This window comes from Schistocerca nitens, chromosome 6, assembly GCF_023898315.1.
Source record: "Schistocerca nitens isolate TAMUIC-IGC-003100 chromosome 6, iqSchNite1.1, whole genome shotgun sequence".
NCBI classification, from domain to species: domain Eukaryota; kingdom Metazoa; phylum Arthropoda; class Insecta; order Orthoptera; family Acrididae; genus Schistocerca; species Schistocerca nitens.
This window is the reverse complement of record NC_064619.1, coordinates 240684712-240711589: the sequence shown is the minus strand read 5'-3', so window position 1 is coordinate 240711589 and position 26878 is coordinate 240684712. Positions and strand designations below refer to the sequence as shown.

Sequence of the window (26878 nt, the reverse complement as noted above, 5' to 3'; positions counted from 1 at the left end):
CAAAAGCACTTGTCCTCTCTTTCCAGCCATGCTCCCATCAAGACTGTGTATAACAAAGAGCAGAGGTACAATACGAACCAAAGAGTTTACAACTTTGTTAGTGACAATCACTGGTACAACTTCAACAGATTAATAAAATGAATTTACAGAACTGTAGGTAGATTACTTCAGCATTAATTCAGATGTGTAGAATATGAATATTTAAGCATGAAATAACTAGTTTTTATGAACATGTATTTATATGAAGTTATTTTTATGTTAACAAAGATATTAATACCTTGTGGTATCATAGGATTCTTATTGTATCAGTGACTTGATTGCATTGCACTACTGAATTGTCAGAAGATGGAGAGAAATACTGGTATTTAGATAGTACGCTAAAGTCTAGGCCATAATTCATAAAATGTCCGTAAAGTAAGTATAGTCTCTCTCAAAGGCCTAGTGTGTTGCAAGTTGATCTGGTAATATCACAAACACATGTGAGATTTCTTCACTATTTCTTTGTGATGTTACGAGGGTCACACCATGTAACCCATTGGTAAGGAATCCATAGTGTAGTGCATTATTGACATGATGTTGGATGTAACTTGAGGCTGTAAAAAAATCTATGGAGCCTTGGTCGTTATTTTATTGTTTACTCAGACTGAAATGAAATAATAACCTTGGTAGTAAAATGGAAATTACTTGGTTTCTGCAGGTTGTTATTGATGATCATTTTTCCTCTGTACCATCTGTGAAAAGAATAGGAAGGGGTGTGGCAGGGTGTCAGTCTTGTACGCTTTGAACCCTCAGTTGTGTTGTGTGCAGGGCTTGGGAGTACAAATATAAATTTGGTCATTGTGTATTGATTATTTATTTGTGTTAGGAAGAAGTTTCTGTTGAAGAGTGAATGTACAGCAATAAACAATAAAGAAGCAATGAACGCTGGATATGTCAGTTGATTGTGGGAGCTGTATGTGGAAGGATAGAAAAAGAAATAACCAAATTAAATAAATTAATGTACACTATACACTAGTTTCAAAAAGGCAAACACAATAAGTTAAATGGAAAGACAAAAGTTGAGCAAAACGGACATCAGGCTTTTCCATGGACAGGAATTGGCTATTTGTGTAGGAATGCAGTATTTTGTTCTTTGGACAAGTTCATGACTGAAAGGTTATGAAAAGCATTGAATTAGAAATATGTTTAAGTTTTGGTTTTGAGCTGTGTGTTTGTAAAGTGTACTACAAAATGTCACAAAGATACATATAAATGTTATGGAAACTTCAAATGCCTTCAGGTCAAACAGATTGCAGGATTAGCAATAAATGTACCCCAGAAGTGTCATTTCAAGCCTTTGGTAGTATTGCAAGCAAACAGGAAAGCAGAATGAAAATTGAAAGTAGTCTAAAAGACATTTCCATAGGAAACTGTATACTGGTGGATCAAAGAAGTTGACTTGTTGACTGAGCAACTGGAATGGCACATCCCACGCAAGGCACAGGACCTGTAAATTTTGATGTTTTCAGTGCTAAGATTCAATCATAAATCAGTGAAGGAATCTGTTCTTTATAGAGGAGTCCGGCTGTAAATCACACTAGGATTATTATTGGAAATTTGCAGAGAACGGAAAGTGGTAAATGATATATAAAAAGACAGTGCAAGAAGTTTAGTGTTGGTGGGATCCTCACGTGGGAAGATATGATTGGCAGTTAAATGGAGCGTCACATCTTAGTGATGGTTGGTGAATGCTATTCATCACCAGAGGTACAAAGATCAGTTACTGTACCGTCAAGAACTAGTTTGGAGGAAAACATTTGACTCTTGCAATAAACACTAGTCCTGTGTGGACTAACAAGTAAAGTATCTGGATCTGAAACCTGTAAAACACATCTGCTGTGTATTGCACAAGTGAAATGCAACCTTTCTGCCACAGAGCTGTTTTCCAGGCTTTCATACAACTCTTCTCAGGAATGGAATCTTGTGACAAAGAACAACGTGAATCATCTCACACACAGCATTGTATCCAGCCGTCAAATACACATGGCAGCTATCAACTGTTCAGTTGATGGGAAGAGATTTTCAGATGTTGTTACTATGATTAAGGTTTACTATATCTTGTAAACCTTCTGAATCCTTTAGAGGAGAAAATCTCTCGTATCATGAAACTTGCAAGAAGATTAAAACTGCGTGCCAGTCCAGGATTCAAACCTGGGTTGTAATCTACCAGGAATTTTCAAAATGGTATGGGGGTGGTTTGAAAAGTTCTCAGAATCACTATGAGAGGTCAGTGCTAGTACAGTGAGTTGTTCACGTTATATTCATTGGACTGTTGCCAATAACTCGTGCCACGTCAGTGCTCTTGGAAGAGAGCTGTGGCGGTGACATGGCTCTGTTGTTCCCGTGTAGTGATTTGGGACGATGGAAAAAATCAAGATTCAAGCAGTGATTAAGTACTTCGTAAAGAGAGGTACGAAAACAAAGGATATTCTTGCTGATTTCCAGAATACACTGGGGAACTCTGCTCCTTCATATTCAACTTGCGCCAAGTGGGCAAATGAATTTAGACTTGATCGGGAGAGCTTAGATGATGATCCGCGCAGTGGTCAGCCAAGATGTGTCACTACTCCAGAAACCATTGCACAAGTGCACAAAATGGTCATGGAGGATTGCCGATTGAAAGTGTGTGAAATTGCTCACGCTTGCCAGATGTCATCTAAAAGGGTATATCACATTTTAACTGAAGAATTAGAAATGAAAAAATTATCTGCAAGATGGGTGCCGTGACTCTTGACGCTGGATAAAAAGCGCATGTCATCGCCATGGCTAAATTACACGAACTAAGGTATGAATTGTTGCCACACCCATCTTATTCACCTGATATTGCTCCATCAGACTTCCATCTCTTCGCAAAACTGCAAATTTTTCTTGGTGGCTGAAGGTTCACTTCAAACGAAGAATTGATAACTGGAGTTGACAACTATTTTGCAGCCCTAGAGAAAACTCATTTTTGAGATGGGATCAAGGCACTGGAACGTTGTTAGACCAAGTGCATTAATCTACAGGGAGACTACATTGAAAAATAAAAAAAAGTTTCAGTGATGGAAGTACTTCTTTTCTATTCCGTTCCAAGAGCTTTTCAAACCACCCTCGTAAACATTCTGCTGTAGAGAAATGCTGAACTCCTCCACCTAGCTTTGGTTGCAAATTCATTTATTTTCAGTTGTTATATTCTGTGAACAGTACATTATTAATAATGTTTTGCTTGAAAATATTAAAAAAATATTCACAGTATATGCTTGCATGTCCCCAGATGCATTCTGTGGTTGATTTTGAAACACATTATTATGCTTCATAATGACAAAAACTTTTCTACAGTGCTTTTTCTTGGGCATGTGATATATATTCTAATGTTCATTGGAATCGTATGCTATGGTAATAAGCTATGAGGCACTTGGTGATACATCCTCTTACAACATTCCTATAGTTGAGTGAACCAATATTTATTTCTGTCTAGATGGTAGTTGACATATATTATTACAGACATAATAATGAAGGCATTTCTTCTTTATGATGGGCTATATTTGTGTTAATGTGGTTGAGCACTAATGCATGAGTAATTTTTTGTGCAGCAGCAGCAGCAAGAAACGAATAACACCCTCTGTGAATCTGGAGAAGTGTAAGACTTGCCATCAGCTGTTAAGCAACCCTGACTTGAAGTTCTATGAAGGCCATCCGGAAGGAGCTGTGGAAGAATTTATTGCTCTGACAGATCCAAAGCTGTCGCTTTTCTCAGGACAAGAGGAGACAGTGCATGAACATGATGAGAGGCCTCAGAACAAGATCACACATTTCGCGTAAGTATAGCAGCTATCAGCCATCTGCTGTGTTTTTGTTATGAATGTCTGACAGCACAATATTGTTTAATGTGATGGTTGATGAATTGTTTTGTTAAGGAAAGTAACAGTTTTTGATTTTCGCCATATTTTTGTTAAGATAAATTGGAATTGATTGAAATTTTATGGACATTCCACCCACTTAGGAATATTTCTAAATATCTGTAACTTGTGAAAACTGTGCCACTGTTGTTTCACAGAAATTTAAGAGCACTGTTGTACCTGGACTGATAATTGGTTCTGTATTCAATGTTTCTGAGATGCTTCTTTCCCATTAATCTCAACCTTTCACCGTTACTCATTTATCCAAAAAAAGTTATTAACAGAGATGTCTGATATTGACAGTGGGTGTCCTACAGTATTGTCTGAGAGATTGAGCAGCTCTTCAGATATTTTTAAAATATCTATTATAGTTTCATCATAAACAGTGATCATCTTCAGATTTAAAAATAAAATGAAATGAAACAAAAATAAATGACTGTTTCTATAAATGACGTAGATAGAAAACTGTTTAAAATTAAAGACATTAAAATTGTACTTGCATATTTAAATTACAGAGATTTTCATTGTTTAAAATATGAAATACGTAAAATAGTACCTGATTAATTACAAATAGTGAAAAGTCACAAATTTTTAAAAAAAGGACAACATAGTCAAAGTTGTACAATAAAGATAACTGCACAAATACACTTGTGAGCACATTCCATGGCATTACATACTTATAAATATTATATGCTTATAATGCTTGATGACTTGGAATGTGCCCGCAAGCATACTTCTGTGATCTTACCTTTATTGTACAACTTTGACTATGTTCTTTCTCGAAGAATTATGACTTTTCACCACTTGTGATTAATCGGGTACTATTTTATGTATTTTATATTTTAAACTATGTTGATGTATGTAATTTAAATATGCAGGTACAGTTTTAACGTCTTTAATTTTAAATAGTTTTTCTATATATGTCGTCTAAAATAGTAGTTATTTATCTTTATTTCATTTTTGTTTTAGATCTGAAGATGATTACTAGTTTCAATTGTCAGCAATGATAAAGTGTGAATTTGTGCAGCTGAGACTGTAGTGATGTATATTTTTAAAAAATTGATAGATGTTGCTCAGGAGTGCATTGGAGGTGTACTAATGTTGTTTAATTTTGTGAAATCAGAAACACGTTGAAGCAAACTATAATAGTTGACACTTAAATAAAAGACAAATTCACGTAATTGGTGCCAGTGCTCAAGAAATCCTAATCCTAGCTGTCAGAAATACTAGGATAAGCTTTTTACTTGAATATTCTGTCACAAATTTGGGTCTACTCTGTTGCAGAGAAAGCTGTCAGTAAGTGAATTACACACAATAAACAGATTTGAATTCTGGATGTGTCTATTCTCTATAATAGTATGGGTCTTGGTTGGAATTTTCTCAGGAAAACACATTGTCATTTCAGTAGCTGTCTTTTCAGTCTGTTTTTGGAAGTCTACCAATTAATAGTTCACTGTTAGGAAACCAGCTATGATAAAACATATGCCAACATCACCTAACACACCATCTTGTTTCTACTGAGATTTTAGAAACATACTTGACCTTCTAGATAAAGGATTATATACATTGTGCTAAAAATTTGTGAGGTTGAACCCAAGAGAATTATAAACTTCTTAAATCAAACGGTGGAAAATTCATGATTGAATAATGGTAATACTATGAAAAGGATAAGTCGCTACTCACCGTATACCAGAAAATGTTGAGCCACAGACGAGCATATCAAAAATACTACTAACAACGTAAGCTTTCGGCTAGAAGGCCTTCTTCACACGTAAGGCCAAGAGCAAAGTAGACCAACCTCTGGCACAACATGCAGCTGAACATTAACAGGAGTTTCTGAAAAGTACAAGAGGCAGGTAATAGAACCAGCATTTGCCCATGGCTTAAAAAACCATGGACTCAAATTGTAAGGTCGGTTATATTGTGTGGTGTCTGGCTTGAAGCACCGTGAAAAATTTTCCAGTGAAGAAACAAAAGTGATAAGTATTTTAGTTATTTATTTTGGAAAATGTGATTGGGCTTCTGGACACAATCTTCATGAAGACACAATAGATTCCTAACTTCTGAAAGCTAGTCAGTTCTACTGCAGAACAATGAGTCAGTGTAGTACACATGTGCCACTGTATGGTTGGCAATTTCTCTTAATATTATTCAATGTTAGGAGGCTATGAACTGTCAGTTTTGCCCTGTCCATTGTCTTTCATCTCCGTAACTCCATGTCATGTGCTACAGATACTACATGAAACAGTTGCATTTAAGGTATGTTGAAAGCAAGCTGCCAAAGTTATGTTCATTAGAAAGTAAATAAAACAGTGGAAAGTCCTGGATGGAATAACAGTAGTACGGAAAGGACGAATTGCTGCTTGCTGCATTGAGTCGCAGACAGCCACAGTGGAAAAGGATGCTAGAAATGCAGGGGGTGGACAAAAGATATGGAAACACCAAAAACACAACCCCTTACCGTGCCTAATACTGTGTAGACAAAGCATTGGCATTCAAAACAGCTTCCACTCGTCTCTGAATGGTTAAATACAGATTCTGTGCTTTTCAAGGGAATTTTATACTGTTCTTTCTGCAAAAGAGGCAAGCTAATGTAACAATGATGGCACTGGGTAATGATCACAGATCCTGCTCTCCAAAGCAGACCACAAACGCTCAATAGTATTGAGATCTGGGGGCTGCGATGGTTAGAGGAGGTGAGACAGTTCATCCTTATGCTAACAAAACCAGTCTTATGGTGTGAGCTGTGTGAACAGGGGTCCTGTTTTTTTTTAATACAGGTAGCCAAAATGCTCATAAGTCCTTTGCAGGAAGGTAACCACGCAGTTTAACTTCGGGGCTCATGGAATACTATGGTATGACCACTCACAATCAATGAAACTGCGTCATGTTTCACTGTCGGAACATAAACTCTGTCAAAAGCTGCGAACTCTATGAAACGAGACTCATCTGACCAAATTACTTTCTCCATTGCACCATAGTCCAGATTTCATGGCATTGACACCGTGTTTTTTTCTGTTACAAGCATTTGCATCATTCAGGAGTAGTTTTGAAATTCTAGCTCACCCTGGATGGTGTTACCTGCCTGTGGAGTGCCCTTAATGTTGTTTTGATGCTGACAGGTTACACGAGTGTGACATTCAGCTCTGAAGTGACTTGCAGCTGTTGCCCTCTTAAATTTTGTCATTATCTTAGTAAATGACTGTCTGTCATGATCACAAAATGCATATTTTGGTCCATGGTCTGACTTAACTGACGATGTTTTTCCAATTTCCCTTTATGTGGTGTAAATCTTATATACAGTGCCTCTTGAAACACCAAACACTTTTGGCTATCGTGGTTACAGAAGTACCCACTGTATGAGCAACAACAATTTGCCCATTTTTCAGTTCAGTTAGCTCCACCATAAAACACTCAGAGCAACACACAGCACTGTTCTGACCACGACTGACACTTGCAATGTATTGAGGACATTGCACAGGTGCCATTCGTGGTCAAGTACAACTTTGCAAGATGCAGATGTGGCTAGAATCTGCATTTGTGCTCAGGCATGTATTTGTCATATTGTTTCCATGTTTTTTGTCCAACCTCAGTACTCCAGCTTTTGGACAAAGTCATTTTTCAGAAATAAAACACACACACACACACACACACACACACACACAAAAACAAAGCTACTACTACTACTACTACTACTACTACTACTACCACCACCCGTACATACCCTTGCAGGCAAAGCCATAATGATTAAAGTCAAAGTGCATGAAACAGTGCCCATGGTTATCAGACAGCAGAGCTGCATGTTGTCAGTATGGACACTGGCAGTGGAAGTGCCGTTGAGCTTAATGGCTGTTAGTATTACTAATGAAGAATGTTGTATCCAATTTAAACACAATAAACTGCAGGAAAACAAAATTCTATCATAGGATTAGGGGCAGAGCACCTGCTCGGATTGGGAAAGAGTGGAAAACGAAATCAGTTGGATCCTTTCAAAGGAACCATCCCAACATTTACCTTACGTGACTTAGGGAAACTATGGAAAAAGTAAATCAAGATGGCCAAATGAGGATTTCAACTGTCATACTCGTGAACCAAGTCAAATATCTAACACAGCACTGTTGGGCTCAACAACATCTCTTGAAGGGAGTGTCTTGGGGTCCCCTACAAAACCACATCATTAAGGAAGATGAGCAATCTGAAAAAGAATAACTTGGTTTGAACCTTTTAATTATTTTCTAAAACTATTTATGTATTGAGTATTTTGCTACTACTGACACGTAGGGTAATGCTGCACATTTTGGCTGTCTAGTGACTGCCAGCACAGCTACAGCATATCGAAAAACGACCAGCTAATCGTGAAAATTCGAGCCGATTTGACAGTCCCGTACAAATAGTTATCTCAGTTAAACAGTGGTAATTTTATGGCTGGACAAGAAGTGTGGATCAATGTTAGATCTTCTAAAGCAGGAAAAGACCTAGAGGAAAGCATGATAACTTCCGTATAAGTATTTCAAATAATTTTAGTGTTTCAGAGAAGATGGGTAAAATCTTAGACAGCTCTCCCATTTCGGAATCAGTCTGTGGGTGTAGATTCTAAAGTACCAGTTGAGGCTGGAAAGGAGAAGGTTAAGAAGATATAGCTGATTGTGTTGGTGAGTAGAAGTCGTGGGAGAGCAGTATTTGAATCAGAACTCTTCAGGCAATGATTACCATGTAATTAGTATTTTTATCCCCAGTGCCAGGCTCTTTAATGTGCCCTGTGATTTAGGCTTATAGGTAAACGCTTGTGGTAATAATAGAGAATCCAGACAGCAGTTTGGATTGAAACATCAATTATACAATTGAGAATGGTATCAGCCTCAACTGTGTTGATTACAAGATTGTCACACAGTTAGTGGAATTACTAACATTGCTTGAATTTTTTCGTGGAAAATGTTGTTGCAAAGTGTGGACAATCAATAGAGATGGGCATTTATTTATTCATAGGTGTGAGGGGTGATGCATCAGATATGGCATGTTTCTTGTAACAGGCTGCTTCCGTGGATAATTGTCAGAAGTATTCAGTCAGACCAACAGGAGTGTGAGTCTTACCACAGTGATTTTCTGTTGTTACATTAAGTCTTTTTTAGGCTAACTTCTTTTTAGAAATGAAGTTGAAGACTAACTACAGATACAGTGTAAAAAACAGTGACAAGTAAAGCAAAATCATGCAGCTTGGACATATCTGTGGATCTGAAGGAACACCCATTTAATATTTATTATTGATTTAAGCCCACTAAGGAGTGCTTATGACTAGTTCTTCTTGGATGCTTTCTTCCGTTCCCAATTTCTCTTGAGCTGTGCAGGTAATTTCTCCTTCCTCTCCTGTGAAAGGGGCTTCTGACGTTTAGGGACTCTAGGTGGTGGGGTCCAAGACTCTACCATAGCACAAAATTTGGAACAATCTTCTACCTCAAGATCAGAGAGCCCAACCGAATCCAAGTTCTTTAGTACTTCATTAAGCCACAGGCTTCCAGTCTTGTAGCTTTTAACCAATGGGAAGATTGTCTTGGTAAAACTATTGTTGTTCATTTGTTGTAGATGCCTATAGAACTTGAGCCTCCTAAGTCACATACTGGTGTTGGCTGATTCTAACTGTTGATACAGTTCAGAATTGGACTTCAATCGGTAGGTTCCATCTGGGAGCAATCTCGGGCCATGAAATTTTCTGAGAATACGTCTTTCAGCTTTCTCCAGGTCGTCCATAGTGCCTTTTCTGTTCACCAAGAGGGTCTTTGCGGCATACAGAAACTGTGGCTTGATGGCAGTTCTGTAATGACAGACTTTGGCATTCTTCGAAATGCACTTCTTGTTGTGCAGATTGTGGGACAGGTGGTATGCTATGTTGAGTTTGTTATGCCTTTCTAAGATGGAGGTGCCATTTCTACCATTGGGGTGGACGCATTCACTTAATATCTTTTGTTCAGAATGCATAACATGTCGTAAATAAGAAAGAAGAAATTCTAATATCAATACATGAAACCAAAAGGGCAAGTGGAATATAAAAAATTGTTTCAGGCTCATCACAATATCATTTGGAAGTCACTGAAACTGAAGATATAAGTGCACCATAGTTTTATAGAACAACTGGAGAAAAAGGAGAGTGACTGTACGTTCAAGGAATGAATTTAAGTCACAGAACGTGCATGGTGTTTAATATTTTATTGAACAGCTTGCTGTATTTATCTGACTTTACTGTGGTCTTCTATTTATTGATACCTTAATCATTTGTAAGTTGCTGTGAAGTCCCATGTATGGGTGTAAATTTTCTGCAATTAATCAAAATACATAGAAGGGAATCTGTGAAATTTATTGCAAGTTTCATTACATTCTAGTAATCCCATCAAAGTGCTGCATTTTCTGGGACTTGCAGTTATATATTTTATCAGTTTATGTTTCCTATCCTACTTGTACTTCAGTACAACTAAGTTTGGGATGACTCTTAAAGACAGTTCTGCATAGTCGATAATGTGAGTTCAGATAGCGAAAAGCCGGTTGAAAGTGAAGTCTATAGAATACAGCAAAGATTGTTGCAAAATGTGATAAATCTGCCCAGAGAGTAATCGAAATTGAGAAATGTAAACATTCCAGGTTGAGTTGAAAATAATCGTAAGATGCAGAAACAAAGACAGATTGACACACCCACCTCACTTGCTGTCTGTGTCCTCCATGACACAGTGCTTCAGTCTGATGGGCGCAGAGCCCGAGAATCACTATTTTGTGTGTGTGTGTGTGTGTGTGTGTGTGTGTGTGTGTGTGTGTGTGTGTCAGGGGAATCGGAATGAATCAAATATAGTTTCTGAGGTTTATTAATTTCATTCCATGTTTAAAAAAATAAGATCCAGTATAAGCTTTTTGTTCCCCTATTTGCAAGCATCTTACAAAGAATTCTTAATTTGCAGTGTATATGACAAGGAAGGGCACTTATGTCCTTTTGATGGTGGAATTATTGAAAGAAATGGCCTCCTCTATTTCTCTGGGTACATGAAAGCAGTATATGAAGAAAACTCTGACCCAGAAGGTAAGTGACTCAGATAAAATAATTTTTTAACAAAGAACATTCATGAAGTGTCATATGTGTTTGCAAGAAGTTATTGAGGAAAACAGTAGTTATTGTAATTATTTTAAAGGTGACACAGCACTTCACAAAAGTCTTTCCTTCATGGACGCTTTTTGTTTTATAATTATTAGACATATATTTTTTGTAATAAGAGTTGCAGGCAGTGAGAAAATTTTCAAGAATTGTGTTTTTATCCCTCAGTAATAACACCTTATCTAGGTAGAACACATCACTAGCTTAGTATTTTAACATTGGTGAAGCATTGCTCAAATGAGGAAAAATACTGCCAGGCAAATTACACTTGTCACAGAACACTTCATAGATAAGTTTTAAAAGAAATAGAATAGAAACCATTATGTTCAGATGAGCCTCTTCGTGAACGGTACAAAAGACTGTCCTCTGCAATAAATTGTTTTCTATTACAGTTTATCTTTTGTGTTCAAAAGCTGACTTATTTGACATCATTTTGAGCCACAATATCAGCAATGTAACTTGCAGATAGATTTGTGACTTCATGAAAACTTGAGAAATCTTAAAAACCAAACAATCCAGCACATGGCGTCATGACCTTGGTCTCACATACATGAATCTTGTGAAACATGTTTGGGCAATTCTTGTATGGCGTGTTGCCGGTCAATATCCTTTTCCAAAACACTTACCATCTAAGGGATGGGAAAAATTCACTTATGATGTAGATCATAGCTAGCTTGGTTAACAGTGTTACACTGAACGGTATTTCTGTGTGGAGTCCTCCACCTCGATACTGACGTTACTTGTGGTGCACGAAGCTGATACATTCATGTTGGAGTTGTTCAAAACTAGAACATCAACAGTTTGCCTAGAACTGTATGTTTTGTTGTTGCAGGACAGCGGGTTGCTAGGTTTTTGAATTCTACATTGGTTCTGGTCACAGCAAGAATAAATAGGAACAAATGTGTGGTTTTGGAGTAGCACATAATTCTGATATTATTGCATGTCTTCAGATTCAGCATAACAAGAAAATATATATCCACTAATACAAGGCGTATGCAATCTCAAGTTTTGCTTGGTAACCAAACGAATGAATAAACAAAGCAAAGTAAAAAGCACTGACAAAATGTGACACAAATGTAGTGACTAGTATCTCAGCAGAAATGTTACCCGTTGGAACAGCTTTTGTCTTAAATCTAAAGACCAGTTAAAGCTGCGGCAAGACGCTCTTGCAGTTCTGCCGCACGAGGTAGGTGATGGCTATCAATGTTAAGAACTCACAGCAATCTTTAGAGATCTTTAGCAGTTTCCAGCTGTGGAATTTTTAAAATAGCTTTACTTTTCTCCGGCAATGGCAGTGATATGGCTGACGACATGAGGTGGCCCAAAAAGGTAATCTCTGCCTGGTCGAAATCACACTTTGAAGTGTTCAACACTACTCTGTATTTATCAAGGTGCTTAAACACCTCAGTCGGGTGCTGTTTGTGTTCCTGTGGTGTTGCTGAAAAAATAAGTATATAGTTAAGATATACGAAGCAATACTGCAAGCCTAGTGAAACTGAATCTATAAATCTTTGCCATGTCTGGACAGCATTCCTCAATCTGAACGTCATAAACAGGTTTTCCTGAGTAGGCCGAATGGTGTTATAATAGATTTATTTATTTATTTATTTATTTTTTAATATCTCTTTCAGCTGTACCTTTTTTGCAATCTAGTACACTTAACACATTTTCCCCCCACATAAAGCATAATTATAATCCCTCAATAGAAGTGCAAGGTAGCTATATGGTATTGTCCTAGCATTCAGGGTGTAGTCGCGCACTGTTCTTCGTTGGTACTAAATTTAGAGGAGATGACCAAGTTCCGCTAGACAGGCGAATGATGCCTTCCTTCAACATGGTATTAAATTCTGCCTTGGCAACGGTGTTTAGAATAATGGTGAGACATCTGGGCCTGCATGAAGTCTGTGGCTCTGCAGTAGTGTTAATATAATGTACTGCATTATGGTGTACCTTTTGTGATGGAATCCACCGGCAGACAATCAGGTGATGTTATCTATTAGATGAGTGTTGGTGGCAGCAGACAACACGCTGTTATAAATCAGCTCAGATTACAGGTTTGGTTACATCTGCCTTGGTGAAATTCCACGTCAAGGTGTTTTGTAGTCCAAACTCCAACTAGGTGTGCTGTGTTCCATACATCACTATGGTTGGATTATGAGCCACTGAAAGACAGAACAAGGTGGCTGATTGGTCTTTATGTAACTGGGTTCACCAAAATTTGCATCCTGTTTTGCGGTCTGTGATGAAGAGGTGCATGAACAAACACTGGCTATCCGGAGCAATTATTTCTGCCTGGTGTTTACCGCTGAGGATGGCACACGGTGAGATACATTTGTGTGCCTTGTCTCTAAACTTCTTGTGGTACCAATGCATATCTGTCTGCACTGATAAGTGGCTGCTGTGGAGTTTGCTGAGGAATGACTTTTTATCTTCACCCATTGCTTACTTAGCGCATTGATCTCGTTCGTGAGACTGTCATAAACCACCTGTTACCACTGAGATGCTACTATACACTGCTATAGTTTCGAGGCAGGAGGTTGGTACGCTCATGTCCTGAATATGGTCCAACGGGTCCGCTATGACATCAAGTGACATGTTTATTTGTGATGCTGTAATGGCCTTCACCTTTTCTAGCAGATGGCTGCTCCACCATGTGTGCAGTAATGTATCAGGCACCATGCATGCATAAACATTGCTTCTTCAATGACAGCTGTACCAAGATTCTTTTCTGTCACCAATGCCTCCTGTGTGAGAACCTACTGCACTTGTTCCTTCTTCAAATTAACTTGCCCTTTAGCTTTGTGCAGAAATCCGTTATCAGGAGGTGAAGTTATGTCTTGAATTTTGACTGTGTAGCGGTGGTCCAGTTCACTAACCACCAGAGCGAATATAGTGGCATCAGCAGTCACTCCGGCTTAGAGGAAACTTGTCTCCACCTGCATGAACTAGTGCTGGGTTGTGTAGCCAAAACAGGCATAGCTGTGCTGCAAGTCTTGATATTACTGGTGTGGGCATTTAACAGCACTACTGGCAGCCAGTTTGTGAACCCTGTTGATGTTTGCCAAATGATCAGATGATCATTTGACTTTGCAGCAGTTGTCACTTGTTGTCTTAACAGTGTTTTGTTTATGCCATATTATCTGATCTACACTGTAGTTAAGTTTCAGAACATACCGGTTTCATTTTTACCTTTAGAGCTCAGTTACTGCAGCTAATGTCGACACAGGAAGAAGTATGTATTTCAGTATTGATTGTGGCCAGTGGAATGGTTTCTATATTTTAGTCTTTTTTTCTTTCCTTCTTTATGTTTTTCTCGTGACTCTACAATCTTGTGTGGGTATTAGTCTCTTTAACAAGTTTCCTCCATTTTGTCCTCTCCACTTTGGTTTTTTGTCAGTATCTAACAGAAACCCAACAAGTCAAAACTTTCTAAGAAATATGTGGGGATTGTGACATTCATTCTGCCAACATTTTATAAAGTGTGTGTTGCCACTTTGATTTTCATTATTAAGATCAGGCGTTAAGTGTTGCCTCAGTAGGCCAGGCTTGAAAATGAACGTGCAGGATTTGAAACTAGTTGTCAAATATAATTACTGCAACTGTTGACAGATTTGTTAATAAATGCTATATGAACTTTAATGATGTTGCTGGTTATGTTGTTGAAAATATTAGCCAAATTTTGGAGTGTACATTCAACAGAGTAATTCCTTGGAAATTTGAGTCCATACGAACTTAATAAGTTTGTAGACTCGGGTATCATAACTTTGGACATACAACATTTTAAATCCATCTGAATTGTACATTTATCTTGAAGAGGACATTACTTCTCTGCAGTATAATAACCACTTGGAATTGGCCTAATATAAAGGCTGAAACCAATAGTGGACTAAATAAGTTCTACACAGCAAATGGAGAAGTTTTTCATTACCGTATTTACTCGAATCTAAGCCGCACCTGAAAAATGAGACTCGAAATCAAGGAAAAAAAATTTTCCCGAATCTAAGCTGCATCTGAAATTTGAGACTCTAAATTCGAGGGGAGAGAAAAGTTTTAGGCCGCATCTCCTAATCGAATCAAAGTTGGTCCATTGTAATATGAGACTCAATTTAGATTGAATGAATGATGATACAGCTACAGTAGTTTGGTTCGAGTTGTAAGCTTAGCAGTAAAGCTTTACCAGGTAGCCATTACTATGCGTCAGGCGCTCCATCCGTATTTATACAGGTACCCTTCCTTTTTCACGTGCTTTGTCTGGTTTGAATTGATTGCTTATTTTTCTTTGATCTGATAAGCGCAGTTTTCTTTGTTATAGGTGTTTACGTCACTCTAAGCTGAAAATGCAATACTGTACTGTCATGCATTGTTTGTCGTATTCTGATAGTGCGTGTTTACGGACTGTCGCCGCTCGCGGCATGGCTTGCTTTTGTGCACTCTACCGCCGCTTACAATTAAAAAAAAAGAGAGGAATCGTCTCATTAGCGAAACAATGGCAAGAAACTGCTATTTGTTGTTACTTACACTGCTGCTTTCTTTGATAATGATCAACAAGAACCAAATAATAGACTGCGTATGATTGAATATGTTCTGAACGAGAGTTCAGCGAAAATTTTTCTCTGTTTGAAAATCTTTGCAGGCGCCTCTTTAGTACATTACATTCTGCACAGAAATTAGTCATCTAGATTTAAAAATCTAGTCAATTGCCGTGCTTTATTTCTATCACTGTTAAGCATAAGAATAATACGAATATAAACATGACATGACATGCATATTCTTCCGCGTTTGCAGTTGTCTCACTCTAGTTTCGTGGTTTATTACGCAGACAGGATTTAAATAAGATAGCAACAAACACGAAACAATACATGTCAAAATGTTTATATTCATATTATTCTTATGGTGACGAGAATACTGCATGTGATTCACAATTTATAAAAGTTCCTATTAGCAACCATCTCTTCTCACAGACAGGAAAAAATTCAGAATGTAGAGTTGGCCATATTGACAACCATCCCAGTCTTGCCAGTCGGGTTTTCGTAGCACATTGAAATGCTGCTACACTCGAAGATGAACAATACGGAATTTGTATTTACTTCATTGGATAATGTATGAAAATGCAGTGGTCGAAACTCGGGGCGGACGAAAAACCTCGTCTTCCACCTCTCTCTCTCTCCTCCCCCCCCCCCCCCCCCCCACCTTTTTTTTTTTTAAACCGATACATATATTACAAAAACCGGAAAAAAAGTGTGGCTTAGATTCGAGTAAATACGGTAATTAAACTAACAGTTGCTGATCATAACATGGAGTAACTAATATTCTCATTATTGGTAAGTCCTATCAAAGGCCAGAAGCGCAAAGTTTTGTAGAAATTGTCTCAGATTTAGTTGCAAAAATGTGTTGTAGCTTTCCTGATGAGGTCAATGTGGAGTATTATTAACTTGTTCGTATACTTTTTAATCACTTACATCACTATGTAATATGTTATTAATAAATGGACTAAATGCTGTTCATACCTGATGATTCTTTTATGCGCAATTTTCTCAAATGGTGATGTCTGAGAAACAAATTGACATAGTATTTAATTTTCCTGTAGGTGGTATACCTACCAAGGACATGGGACCAATCAATGAATGGTGGATTTCTGGATTTGATGGCGGTGAACTAGCCCTAATTGGATTTTCCACTGCATATGGTGATTATTACCTAATGGAACCAAATGAATCATATTTTCCTTACATGGATGCTGTGAGACAAAAGATATTCTTAAGTAAAGCAGTTATTGAATTCTTACTGAGTGAAACGGACCCGTCGTATGAAGACCTTTTAAATAAATTACAGGTCAGTAGTGTTTATGTGATTAATGTGAATTTTTACGTTTTGCAATGAGGGAGTTGGGTCATCATTGAGAAGGTAAGTAAAAGCTGACAATAATCCACTGTGAACAATGAATAGAGAACTAGAAGATAATTGGAGCTTAACATCTCTTCCTCGGCCATTCACAATAATTTAACATGAACCACCCTAATGTTGACAAAAGTAATTGGCCTTATGTGAGGCAACTTCTTTTTAAACCTTCTATGTTATTGAAGTACAATCAGCATGGCCTATGAAATTGCTGTAGTTTGTAGCGTTATTAACCTGGCGATGTCACTGCATAACCTCAGTAGCACACAAGATCTGAGATCTCATAACCTGAAACTGCTTAATTTGTTGTCTACCAGATCAATAACAGATGAAACACTATGTATTAAAAGCTGATTCATGGGACTTTTTTATTTTGCTTAACCCTGTAAGTGCCACTGCTAAATTTACTGTACACACCGCTGACCTTAAATACTGTTTATGACTTTATTTAGTACAATCAATCAAGTGGATTGGTATTAATATATTCACAATAGTTTCTCTGATAAGCATGGATATCATTTTTATATGAATTTGGTAACTGGCGATATCAGTGTACAAGTGAGTAACTTATATTTACTGTTGGCCTTTCTTTGATGCACTTGTCTTCTTTTTTGTTCAGTTAGTGTTTGCCATGTCTGAATTTACTCTTCTGATATAAGTGATGTTAAGTACAATTCAGTTTCCCACTCTGTAAAGTATAAAATCAATACAAGAGTCATTTGTAAGCATAGTTACAAGTAGTATGATCCGTCTTCTTCTTCTTCTTCTTCTTTTGCACAGTACATGGAAGCAAATAAATTGTTGTGAATTCAGTTCCTATTTCCATCCATGCATGCCTGTTTTAGCTGTACGTATTAAAAGGGGGTTAAATGTTGAAAGGAGAATAATAGCAGATGGACTAACTTCACTTTGCCTTGTTTCATTACCTTTCACTGGATTATATGGCCAAGTACTGAAAAACACTTCTAAGTAATCCAACATGAAACAGTTGGTCATTGTTTTGTTGCAGTCCAACCTCTGTTATTTTTGGTTGTGGATCCACCTCCTTGGTGCCTTTTCACTGTCCATAGTTTCAGAGGCTCCCCCCCCCCCCCCCCCCCACACACACACACACAAAAGAGAACAAAATTATTTTTGTAATAGTAAAATAAAAGTTTGATACCAACACTCAAAAGAAACAGAATTAATCACTGTTATGGTTGAAATACTCATAACGTATATGCAACACATTGTAAATAAGAACTAATTATTTTAAGGGGATGGAAGCTGCCCATAAATTCAAACGATTCTGAAATTAAAGCATATTATTGAGATTCTCAATTTTTACTTGCTGAAAAACTAGAGCATTTTTGTTGTTCATTCTTGTGAGTATTACACATTCCTCTCCATCTGTTGGAACTGATTACTTATCAGCATATTTTTCTTAGAGCATTGTTACTTGAAATCATTAATACAAAATCATAAATAGACAGATTTTACACCATGGAGGAGCTTAACATTGTAATGCTCTGAAAATAAAATATGCTGCAGTATATATTAAATAATGTTAGTCAAATTGGCATTTCATTTTGCCATTTGCCCTTAGTGCTATAAATTTAATATAGATAACTCAATTGTTGCGTTAATCATATACATCTCTTACCATATCAGAACCATATTTTCTTGCCCATAGTTGTGTTTCATAACAGAGTCATATCTGTTATCATTAAATTCCTTTCCAACCAACATGTTAATTGAAGAAGTGAATTTTGCGAAATTAAAATACTACAAAGACATGGTTCCCTAATGGTCATTGGCTTACAAAATATTTTTCATACTCTCATTTTGACTTTGTTAACATTGTCGATGCATACATTTCGTTATTATTTCATCACATCATATAAATCATACTTAATTGATTTATCATTATTACTTCATATCATTCCTTCATTACTTATTTCTCCATTTCATAGTCATTAAATATCAAATCCCTGCTTTGACTCATTCACAAAATGACTCTAAAGAATGATACCTCACAGCAGCCAATAACCATATATGAACAAAACTTTATTTCTGACACGGGACGGGCAGTTTACCTTAAACAACATATTTCTCATGCCGGAAAGGTTACAGCCTGAAAAACATTTTTGGTCGCTGATATAACAGACGACAACATTATTTAGTTTTACTTTAACTTCCTTTATTATAGCCTGAAGGGCAACATTGAGACATATTTTTGAAATAGCACATTCTTGTAGATAACTGAATTTTAATTTTACAGTAAAATAAACAAATTATCTTACATCTATTCTCAATTACACAGATGATATTGAATTCACTTTTAGAAACATTTCCCTTCCTGCTGCTACAAAAACTTCTGTTACTAAGTACAACCCCACTTTTATGTTCCCTGAATTAGCGTTTTCCCACCGTTTACGACATTTTTTATCACTCCTGTCAAATTTCCTGTCAACAATGTTAATTCACACCCAATTTTGCGTCAACATATTTATAAATTTCCCATGATTTACGCATTATGAAAAAATGTTCGTGAGGAAAAAACTGATGTAAAATGACACTGGCGTGGCATTGGCCGTCAATCAGTGTTTACAAATGTTATGTGGTTAAGTTTCTTGACAGAAGGGCACTCTACTTGGTGGATTTGAACCAGTAAATGAGTAAAAGTTGGAGCAATTCATGCCTTATCTTCTGCTGCTGACAAGCTGTTTCTGGCATATTGGCTGATGGGAATAACTAGATTTGTTCGAATAAAAATATCATGACCAGTTAGAACCATTTCCAAACTGTCTCCAAGGTACATGTGCTGTTACATGATTGTTGTGATCGTAGCGACACTTTTGTCGAACTATATTAAGCATTACACCTTAAAACGTTATTTCCCACATATTACATTTTTCCCATACTTTACACCATTTTTTTTTTACTAACACCTTAGTTAAATAATATTGGCTTCATCCTCTTATGTATGACACATACAAATTGAATTGTTGGCACACATTTTGGTACATATGAATTGAGGAATAGACAAAGATGATTACTTTCTCCTATAATCTATGGATAGGATAGTGGGAGATGTGAATGATCCAAGAACAGAAGAATGAAGTCACGGAGCTGGTTATGATGCTACTTGCCATTTAGTGTATTAATTAAAGTTCAGTGAGTCGCCTACCAATTCGTGGGCTCACAGTTACCCTGACCTTCTGCTCCTCCATCAAATCTTACAGCATTGGGTGAAACCTAATATTTAATGTTGATTTGCACTGGAAATGCAATACAACACTCAACATATTTTACCATTCTGCAGGTACGAAACATAAATACAGTAAACAGTTCATTCATTGTTGAAAACTACCATCTGTTTAGTAGATACTTTTTCATGTTCAAGACTTTAGAATGTATTCAGTATTGATCATTTAAAAATACTTTTGTTTACATTGTGAACATTCATCTTTCCAAACTTTCCTTTCGTCACCTCCATACTTTTTGTCACAACATTTTTCACATAAGTCTTTATTAATCGCATTTCATTTACCTTATTGCTGATCACACGAGCTTTACGTACCTCTTCAACTTGACACCTGTCACATAGAAAAAAATTTGTCCACTACTTCACACAGTCTGTTCCAGCAGTAGAACATATGAGGGGTGCCCAGTAAGTAATGCACTGCATTTTTTTTTCTCAGCCGAAAACTATGCTATGAATCCGAAATGTTACGTATGTATTATCTGAAGTCTCTGGAGTGAACGTGCCAAGTTTCCGTCACTTCGGACAGATTGCGTAGCTGCAGGACAGTTTCAAAATGGCATTTGTAGGTGATGTGCGTTACAAGCAATGTACTGTCATTGAATTTCTCACTGCAAAGAAAGAAACTGTAGGGAATGTTCACAAACGCTTGTGCAAAGTCTATGGAGCATTTGCTGTCGACGGTAGTACAGTTAGTCACTGGGCACGGAGGGTGAGGTCATCAGAAGGCAGTTTGGTGGAGCTCCACAATTTGCAGTGGTTGGGGAGACCATCCACAGTTGTCACACCTGACAGCCTGACCTAGCCCCCTCGGACTTCCACTTGTTTGGGCCATTAAAGGATGCCATTTGGTGAAGACATTTTGAGAACTCGCACAGTGAAACACTGGCTCTGCCACCAGGACCAGATTTGGTACTAAAAGGGCATATATGTCCTTGTTTCACGCTGGAGAAAGGCCATAGGATGGGATGGAGATTATGTGGAAAACTAGGTTGTTTAGATAAAACACCTTTCTTTCATGTGCGCAATTCTCATTATATTCAATAAAGAATAGTTTAAGGAAAAAAATGCAGTGCATTACTTCCTGGGCTACCCTCATATATCACTATTTGTGATATAAGTTTCGTGAACTAACCCTAGCTCCTGAACATCATCCTCGGCCTTTTGCTTTGCACCAGAAATCTGTTAATAATAATAATAATAATAATAATAATAATAATTCAAATAATATCACATCACAGCCAATATAGATCAAGCGTGGAATATACCAAGGAGACTCATTAAGTCCTTTCTGGTTCTGCCTTGCCCTGAACCCACTATCCAACATGCTAAATAATACAAATTATGGATACAATATTACTGGAACATACCCACACAAAATCACACATTTGCTATACATGGATGATCTAAAACTACTGTCAGCAACAAATCAACAACTCAACCAATTACTAAAGATAACAGAAGTATTCAGCAATGATATAAATATGGCTTTTGGAACAGACAAATGTAAGAAAAATAGCATAGTCAAGGGAAAACACACTAAACAAGAAGATTACATACTTGATAACCAGAGCGACTGCATAGAAGCGATGGAAAAAACAGATGCCTATAAATATCTAGGATACAGACAAAAAATAGGAATAGATAATACAAATATTAAAGAAGAACTAAAAGAAAAATATAGACAAAGACTAACAAAAATACTGAAAACAGAATTGACAGCAAGAAACAAGACAAAAGCTATAAATACTTATGCTATACCAATATTGACCTACTCATCTGGAGTAGTGAAATGGAGTAACACAGACCTAGAAGCGCTCAATACACTTACACGATCACAATGCCACAAATATAGAATACATCACATACATTCAGCAACAGAAAGATTCACATTAAGCAGAAAGGAAGGAGGAAGGGGATTTATCGACATAAAAAACCTATATTATGGACAGGTAGACAATTTAAGAAAATTCTTTATAGAACGAGCAGAAACTAGCAAAATACACAAAGCAATCGCTCATATAAATACATCGGCTACACCATTGCAATTTCATAACCACTTCTACAACCCTTTAGATCACATAACATCAACAGATACAAAGAAAATAAATTGGAAAAAGAAAACACTACATGGCCATCACCCGTATCATTTAACACAGCCACACATCGATCAAGACGCATCCAACACATGGCTAAGAAAAGGCAATATATACAGTGAGACGGAAGGATTCATGATTGCAATACAGGATCAAACAATAAACACCAGATATTACAGCAAGCATATTATTAAAGATCCCAATACCACAACAGATAAATGCAGACTTTGCAAACAACAAATAGAAACAGTAGATCACATCACAAGCGGATGTACAATACTAGCAAATATAGAATACCCAGAAGACATGACAATGTAGCAAAAATAATACATCAACATCTTGCCTTACAACATAAACTTATAAAACAACACGTTCCCACATACAAGTATGCACCACAAAGTGTACTGGAGAATGATGAATTCAAATTATACTGGAACAGAACCATTATAACAGATAAAGCAACACCACATAACAAACCTGACATCATACTCACCAATAAAAAGAAGAAATTAACACAACTAATCGAAATATCCATACCCAATACAACAAATATACAGAAGAAAACAGGAGAAAAAATTGAAAAATACATCCAACTGGCTGAGGAAGTCAAGGATATGTGGCATCAGGATAAAGTTGACATTATACCAATTATACTATCAGCTACAGGAGTCATACCACACAATATCCAACAGTACATCAATGCAATACAGCTACATCCAAACTTGTATATACAACTACAGAAATCAGTAATTATTGATACATGTTCAATTACCCGAAAGTTCCTAAATGCAATATAACACATACCATACAGTTAAAAGGAAGTGACGCTTGATCAAGGTCCGCGTCACTTTCCGTTTTTAACCAGACTTAACGTCTGAGAAAGTAAAGAATAATAATAATAATAATAATAATAATAATAATAAGTTGACATTATACCAATTATACTATCAGCTACAGGAGTCATACCACACAATATCCAACAGTACATCAATGCAATACAGCTACATCCAAACTTATATATACAACTACAGAAATCAGTAATTATTGATACATGTTCAATTACCCGAAAGTTCCTAAATGCAATATAACACATACCATACAGTTAAAAGGAAGTGACGCTTGATCAAGGTCCGCGTCACTTTCCGTTAATAAGTTGACATTATACCAATTATACTATCAGCTACAGGAGTCATACCACACAATATCCAACAGTACATCAATGCAATACAGCTACATCCAAACTTATATATACAACTACAGAAATCAGTAATTATTGATATATACAGTGAGACAGAAGGATTCATGATTGCAATACAGGATCAAACAATAAACACCAGGTATTTCAGCAAGCATATTATTAAAGATCCCAATACCACAACAGATAAATGCAGACTTTGTAAACAACAAATAGAAACAGTAGATCACATCACAAGCGGATGTACAATACTAGCAAATACAGAATACCCCAGAAGACATGACAATGTCGCAAAAATAATACATCAACAGCTTGCCTTACAACATAAACTTTTAAAACAACACGTTCCTACATACAAGTATGCACCACAAAATGTACTGGAGAATGATGAATACAAATTATACTGGAACAGAACCATTATAACAGATAAAACAACGCCACATAACAAACCTGACATCTTACTCACCAATAAAAAGAAGAAATTAACACAACTAATCGAAATATCCATACCCAATACAACAAATATACAAAAGAAAACAGGAGAAAAAATTGAAAAATACATCCAACTGGCTGAGGAAGTCAAAGACATGTGGCATCAGGATAAAGTTGACATCATACCAATTATACTATCAACTACAGGAGTCATACCACACAATATCCACCAATACATCAATGCAATACAGCTACATCCTAACATATATATACAATTACAGAAATCCGTAATTATTGATACATGTTCAATTACCCGAAAGTTCCTAAATGCAATATAACACATACCATACAGTTAAAAGGAAGTGACGCCTGATCAAGGTCCGCGTCACTTTTCATTTTTAACCAGACTTAACGTCTGAGAAAGTAAAGAATAATAATAATAATAATAATAATAATAATAATAATAATAATAATAATAATAATTATTATTATTATTATTATTATTATTATTATTTCTTTACTTTCTCAGACGTTAAGTCTGGTTGAGAATGGAAAGTGACGCGGACCTTGATCAAGCGTCACTTCCTATTAACTGTACGGTATGTGTTATATTGCATTTAGGAACTTTCGGGTAATTGAACATGTATCAATAATTACGGATTTCTGTAGTTGTATATATGTGTTTGGATGTAGCTGTATTGCATTGATGTACTGGTGGATATTGTGTGGTATGACTCCTGTAGTTGATACTATAATTGGTATGATGTCAACTTTATCCTGATGCCACATGTCTTTGACTTCCTCAGCCAGTTGGATGTATTTTTCAATTTTTTCTCCTGTTTTCTTTTGTATATTTGTTGTATTGGGTATGGATATTTCGATTAGTTGTGTTAATTTCTTCTTTTTATTGGTGAGTATGATGTCAGGTTTTTTATGTGGCGTTGTTTTATCTGTTATAATGGTTCTGTTCCAGTATAATTTGTATTCATCATTCTCCAGTACATTTTGTGGTGCATACTTGTATGTAGGAACTTGTTGTTTTAAAAGTTTATGTTGTAAGGCAAGCTGTTGATGTATTATTTTTGCGACATTGTCATGTCTTCTGGGGTATTCTGTATTTGCTAGTATTGTACATCCGCTTGTGATGTGATCTACTGTTTCTATTTGTTGTTTACAAAGTCTGCATTTATCTGTTGTGGTATTGGGATCTTTAATAATATGCTTGCTGTAATACCTGGTGTTTATTGTTTGATCCTGTATTGCAATCATGAATCCTTCTGTCTCACTGTATATATTGCCTTTTCTTAGCCATGTGTTGGATGCGTCTTGATCGATGTGTGGCTGTGTTAGATGATACGGGTGCTTGCCATGAAGTGTTTTCTTTCTCCAATTTACTTTCTTCGTATCTGTTGATGTTATGTGGTCTAAAGGGTTGTAGAGGTGGTTATGAAATTGTAGTGGTGTAGCCGATGTATTTATATGAGTGATTGCTTTGTGTATTTTGCTAGTTTCTGCTCGTTCTATAAAGAATTTTCTTAAATTGTCTACCTGTCCATAATGTAGGTTTTTTATATCGATAAATCCCCTTCCTCCTTCCTTTCTGCTTAATGTGAATCTTTCTGTTGCTGAATGTATGTGATGTATTCTATATTTATGGCATTGTGATCGTGTAAGTGTATTGAGTGCTTCTAGGTCTGTGTTACTCCATTTCACTACTCCAAATGAGTAGGTCAATATTGGTATGGCATATGTATTTATAGCTTTGGTCTTGTTTCTTGCTGTCAATTCTGTTTTCAGTATTTTTGTTAGTCTTTGTCTATATTTTTCTTTTAGTTCTTCTTTAATATTTGTATTATCTATTCCTATTTTTTGTCTGTATCCTAGATATTTATAGGCATCCGTTTTTTCCATCGCTTCTATGCAGTCACTGTGGTTATCCAATATGTAATCTTCTTGTTTAGTGTGTTTTCCCTTGACTATGCTATTTTTCTTACATTTGTCTGTTCCAAAAGCCATACTTATATCATTGCTGAATACTTCTGTTATCTTTAGTAATTGGTTGAGTTGTTGATTTGTTGCTGCCAGTAGTTTTAGATCATCCATGTATAGCAAATGTGTGATTCTGTGTGGGTATGTTCCAGTAATATTGTATCCATAATTTGTATTATTTAGCATGTTGGATAGTGGGTTCAGAGCAAGGCAGAACCAGAAAGGACTTAATGAATCTCCTTGGTATATTCCACGCTTAATCTGTATTGGCTGTGATGTGATATTATTTGAATTTGTTTGGATATTAAGTGTGGTTTTCCAGTTTTTCATTAGTATGTTTAGGAACTGTATCAATTTAGGATCTACTTTGTATATTTCCAATATTTGTAGTAACCATGAGTGGGGTACACTATCAAAAGCTTTTTGGTAATCAATGTATGCGTAGTGTAGCGACCTTTGTTTAGTTTTAGCTTGATATATCACCTCTGCATCTATTATCAGTTGCTCTTTACATCCTCGTGCTCCTTTGCAACAGCCTTTTTGTTCTTCATTTATAATTTTGTTCTGTGTTGTATGTGTCATTAATTTCTGTGTAATGACTGAAGTTAATATTTTGTATATTGTTGGTAGGCATGTTATGGGGCGATATTTAGCTGGGTTCGCTGTGTCTGCTTGATCTTTAGGTTTCAGATAAGTTATTCCATGTGTAAGTGTATCAGGAAATGTGTATGGGTCTGCAATGTAACTGTTAAATAATTTAGTTAGATGTGAATGTGTTGAGGTGAACTTCTTTAACCAGAAATTTGCTATTTTATCATTTCCAGTGGCTTTCCAATTGTGAGTAGAATTAATTGCTTGGGTGACTTCATGTTGCAAAATTATCACTTCAGGCATTTGTGGTATCATCTTGTATGTGTCTGTTTCTGCTTGTATCCACCGTGCATGCCTGTTATGTTGTACCGGGTTAGACCATAT

General features: G+C 36.5%; 1 protein-coding gene across 2 annotated transcripts in view; it reads left to right on the top strand.

Annotated features, from left to right (window-relative positions):
* LOC126262872 (DNA (cytosine-5)-methyltransferase 1-like) overlaps positions 1–26878 on the top strand; it is a 257340-nt gene that overhangs the window by 49733 nt on the left and 180729 nt on the right. The window contains exons 5-7 of one of the 2 annotated variants that reach the window (XM_049959738.1): positions 3615–3836; positions 10859–10977; positions 16637–16881. In XM_049959738.1, the coding sequence (XP_049815695.1) occupies positions 3615–3836; positions 10859–10977; positions 16637–16881 (586 nt within the window). Of the gene's footprint in view, positions 1–3611; positions 3837–10858; positions 10978–16636; positions 16882–26878 lie in introns of both variants that reach the window. The other variant, XM_049959737.1, reaches the window with a different exon arrangement.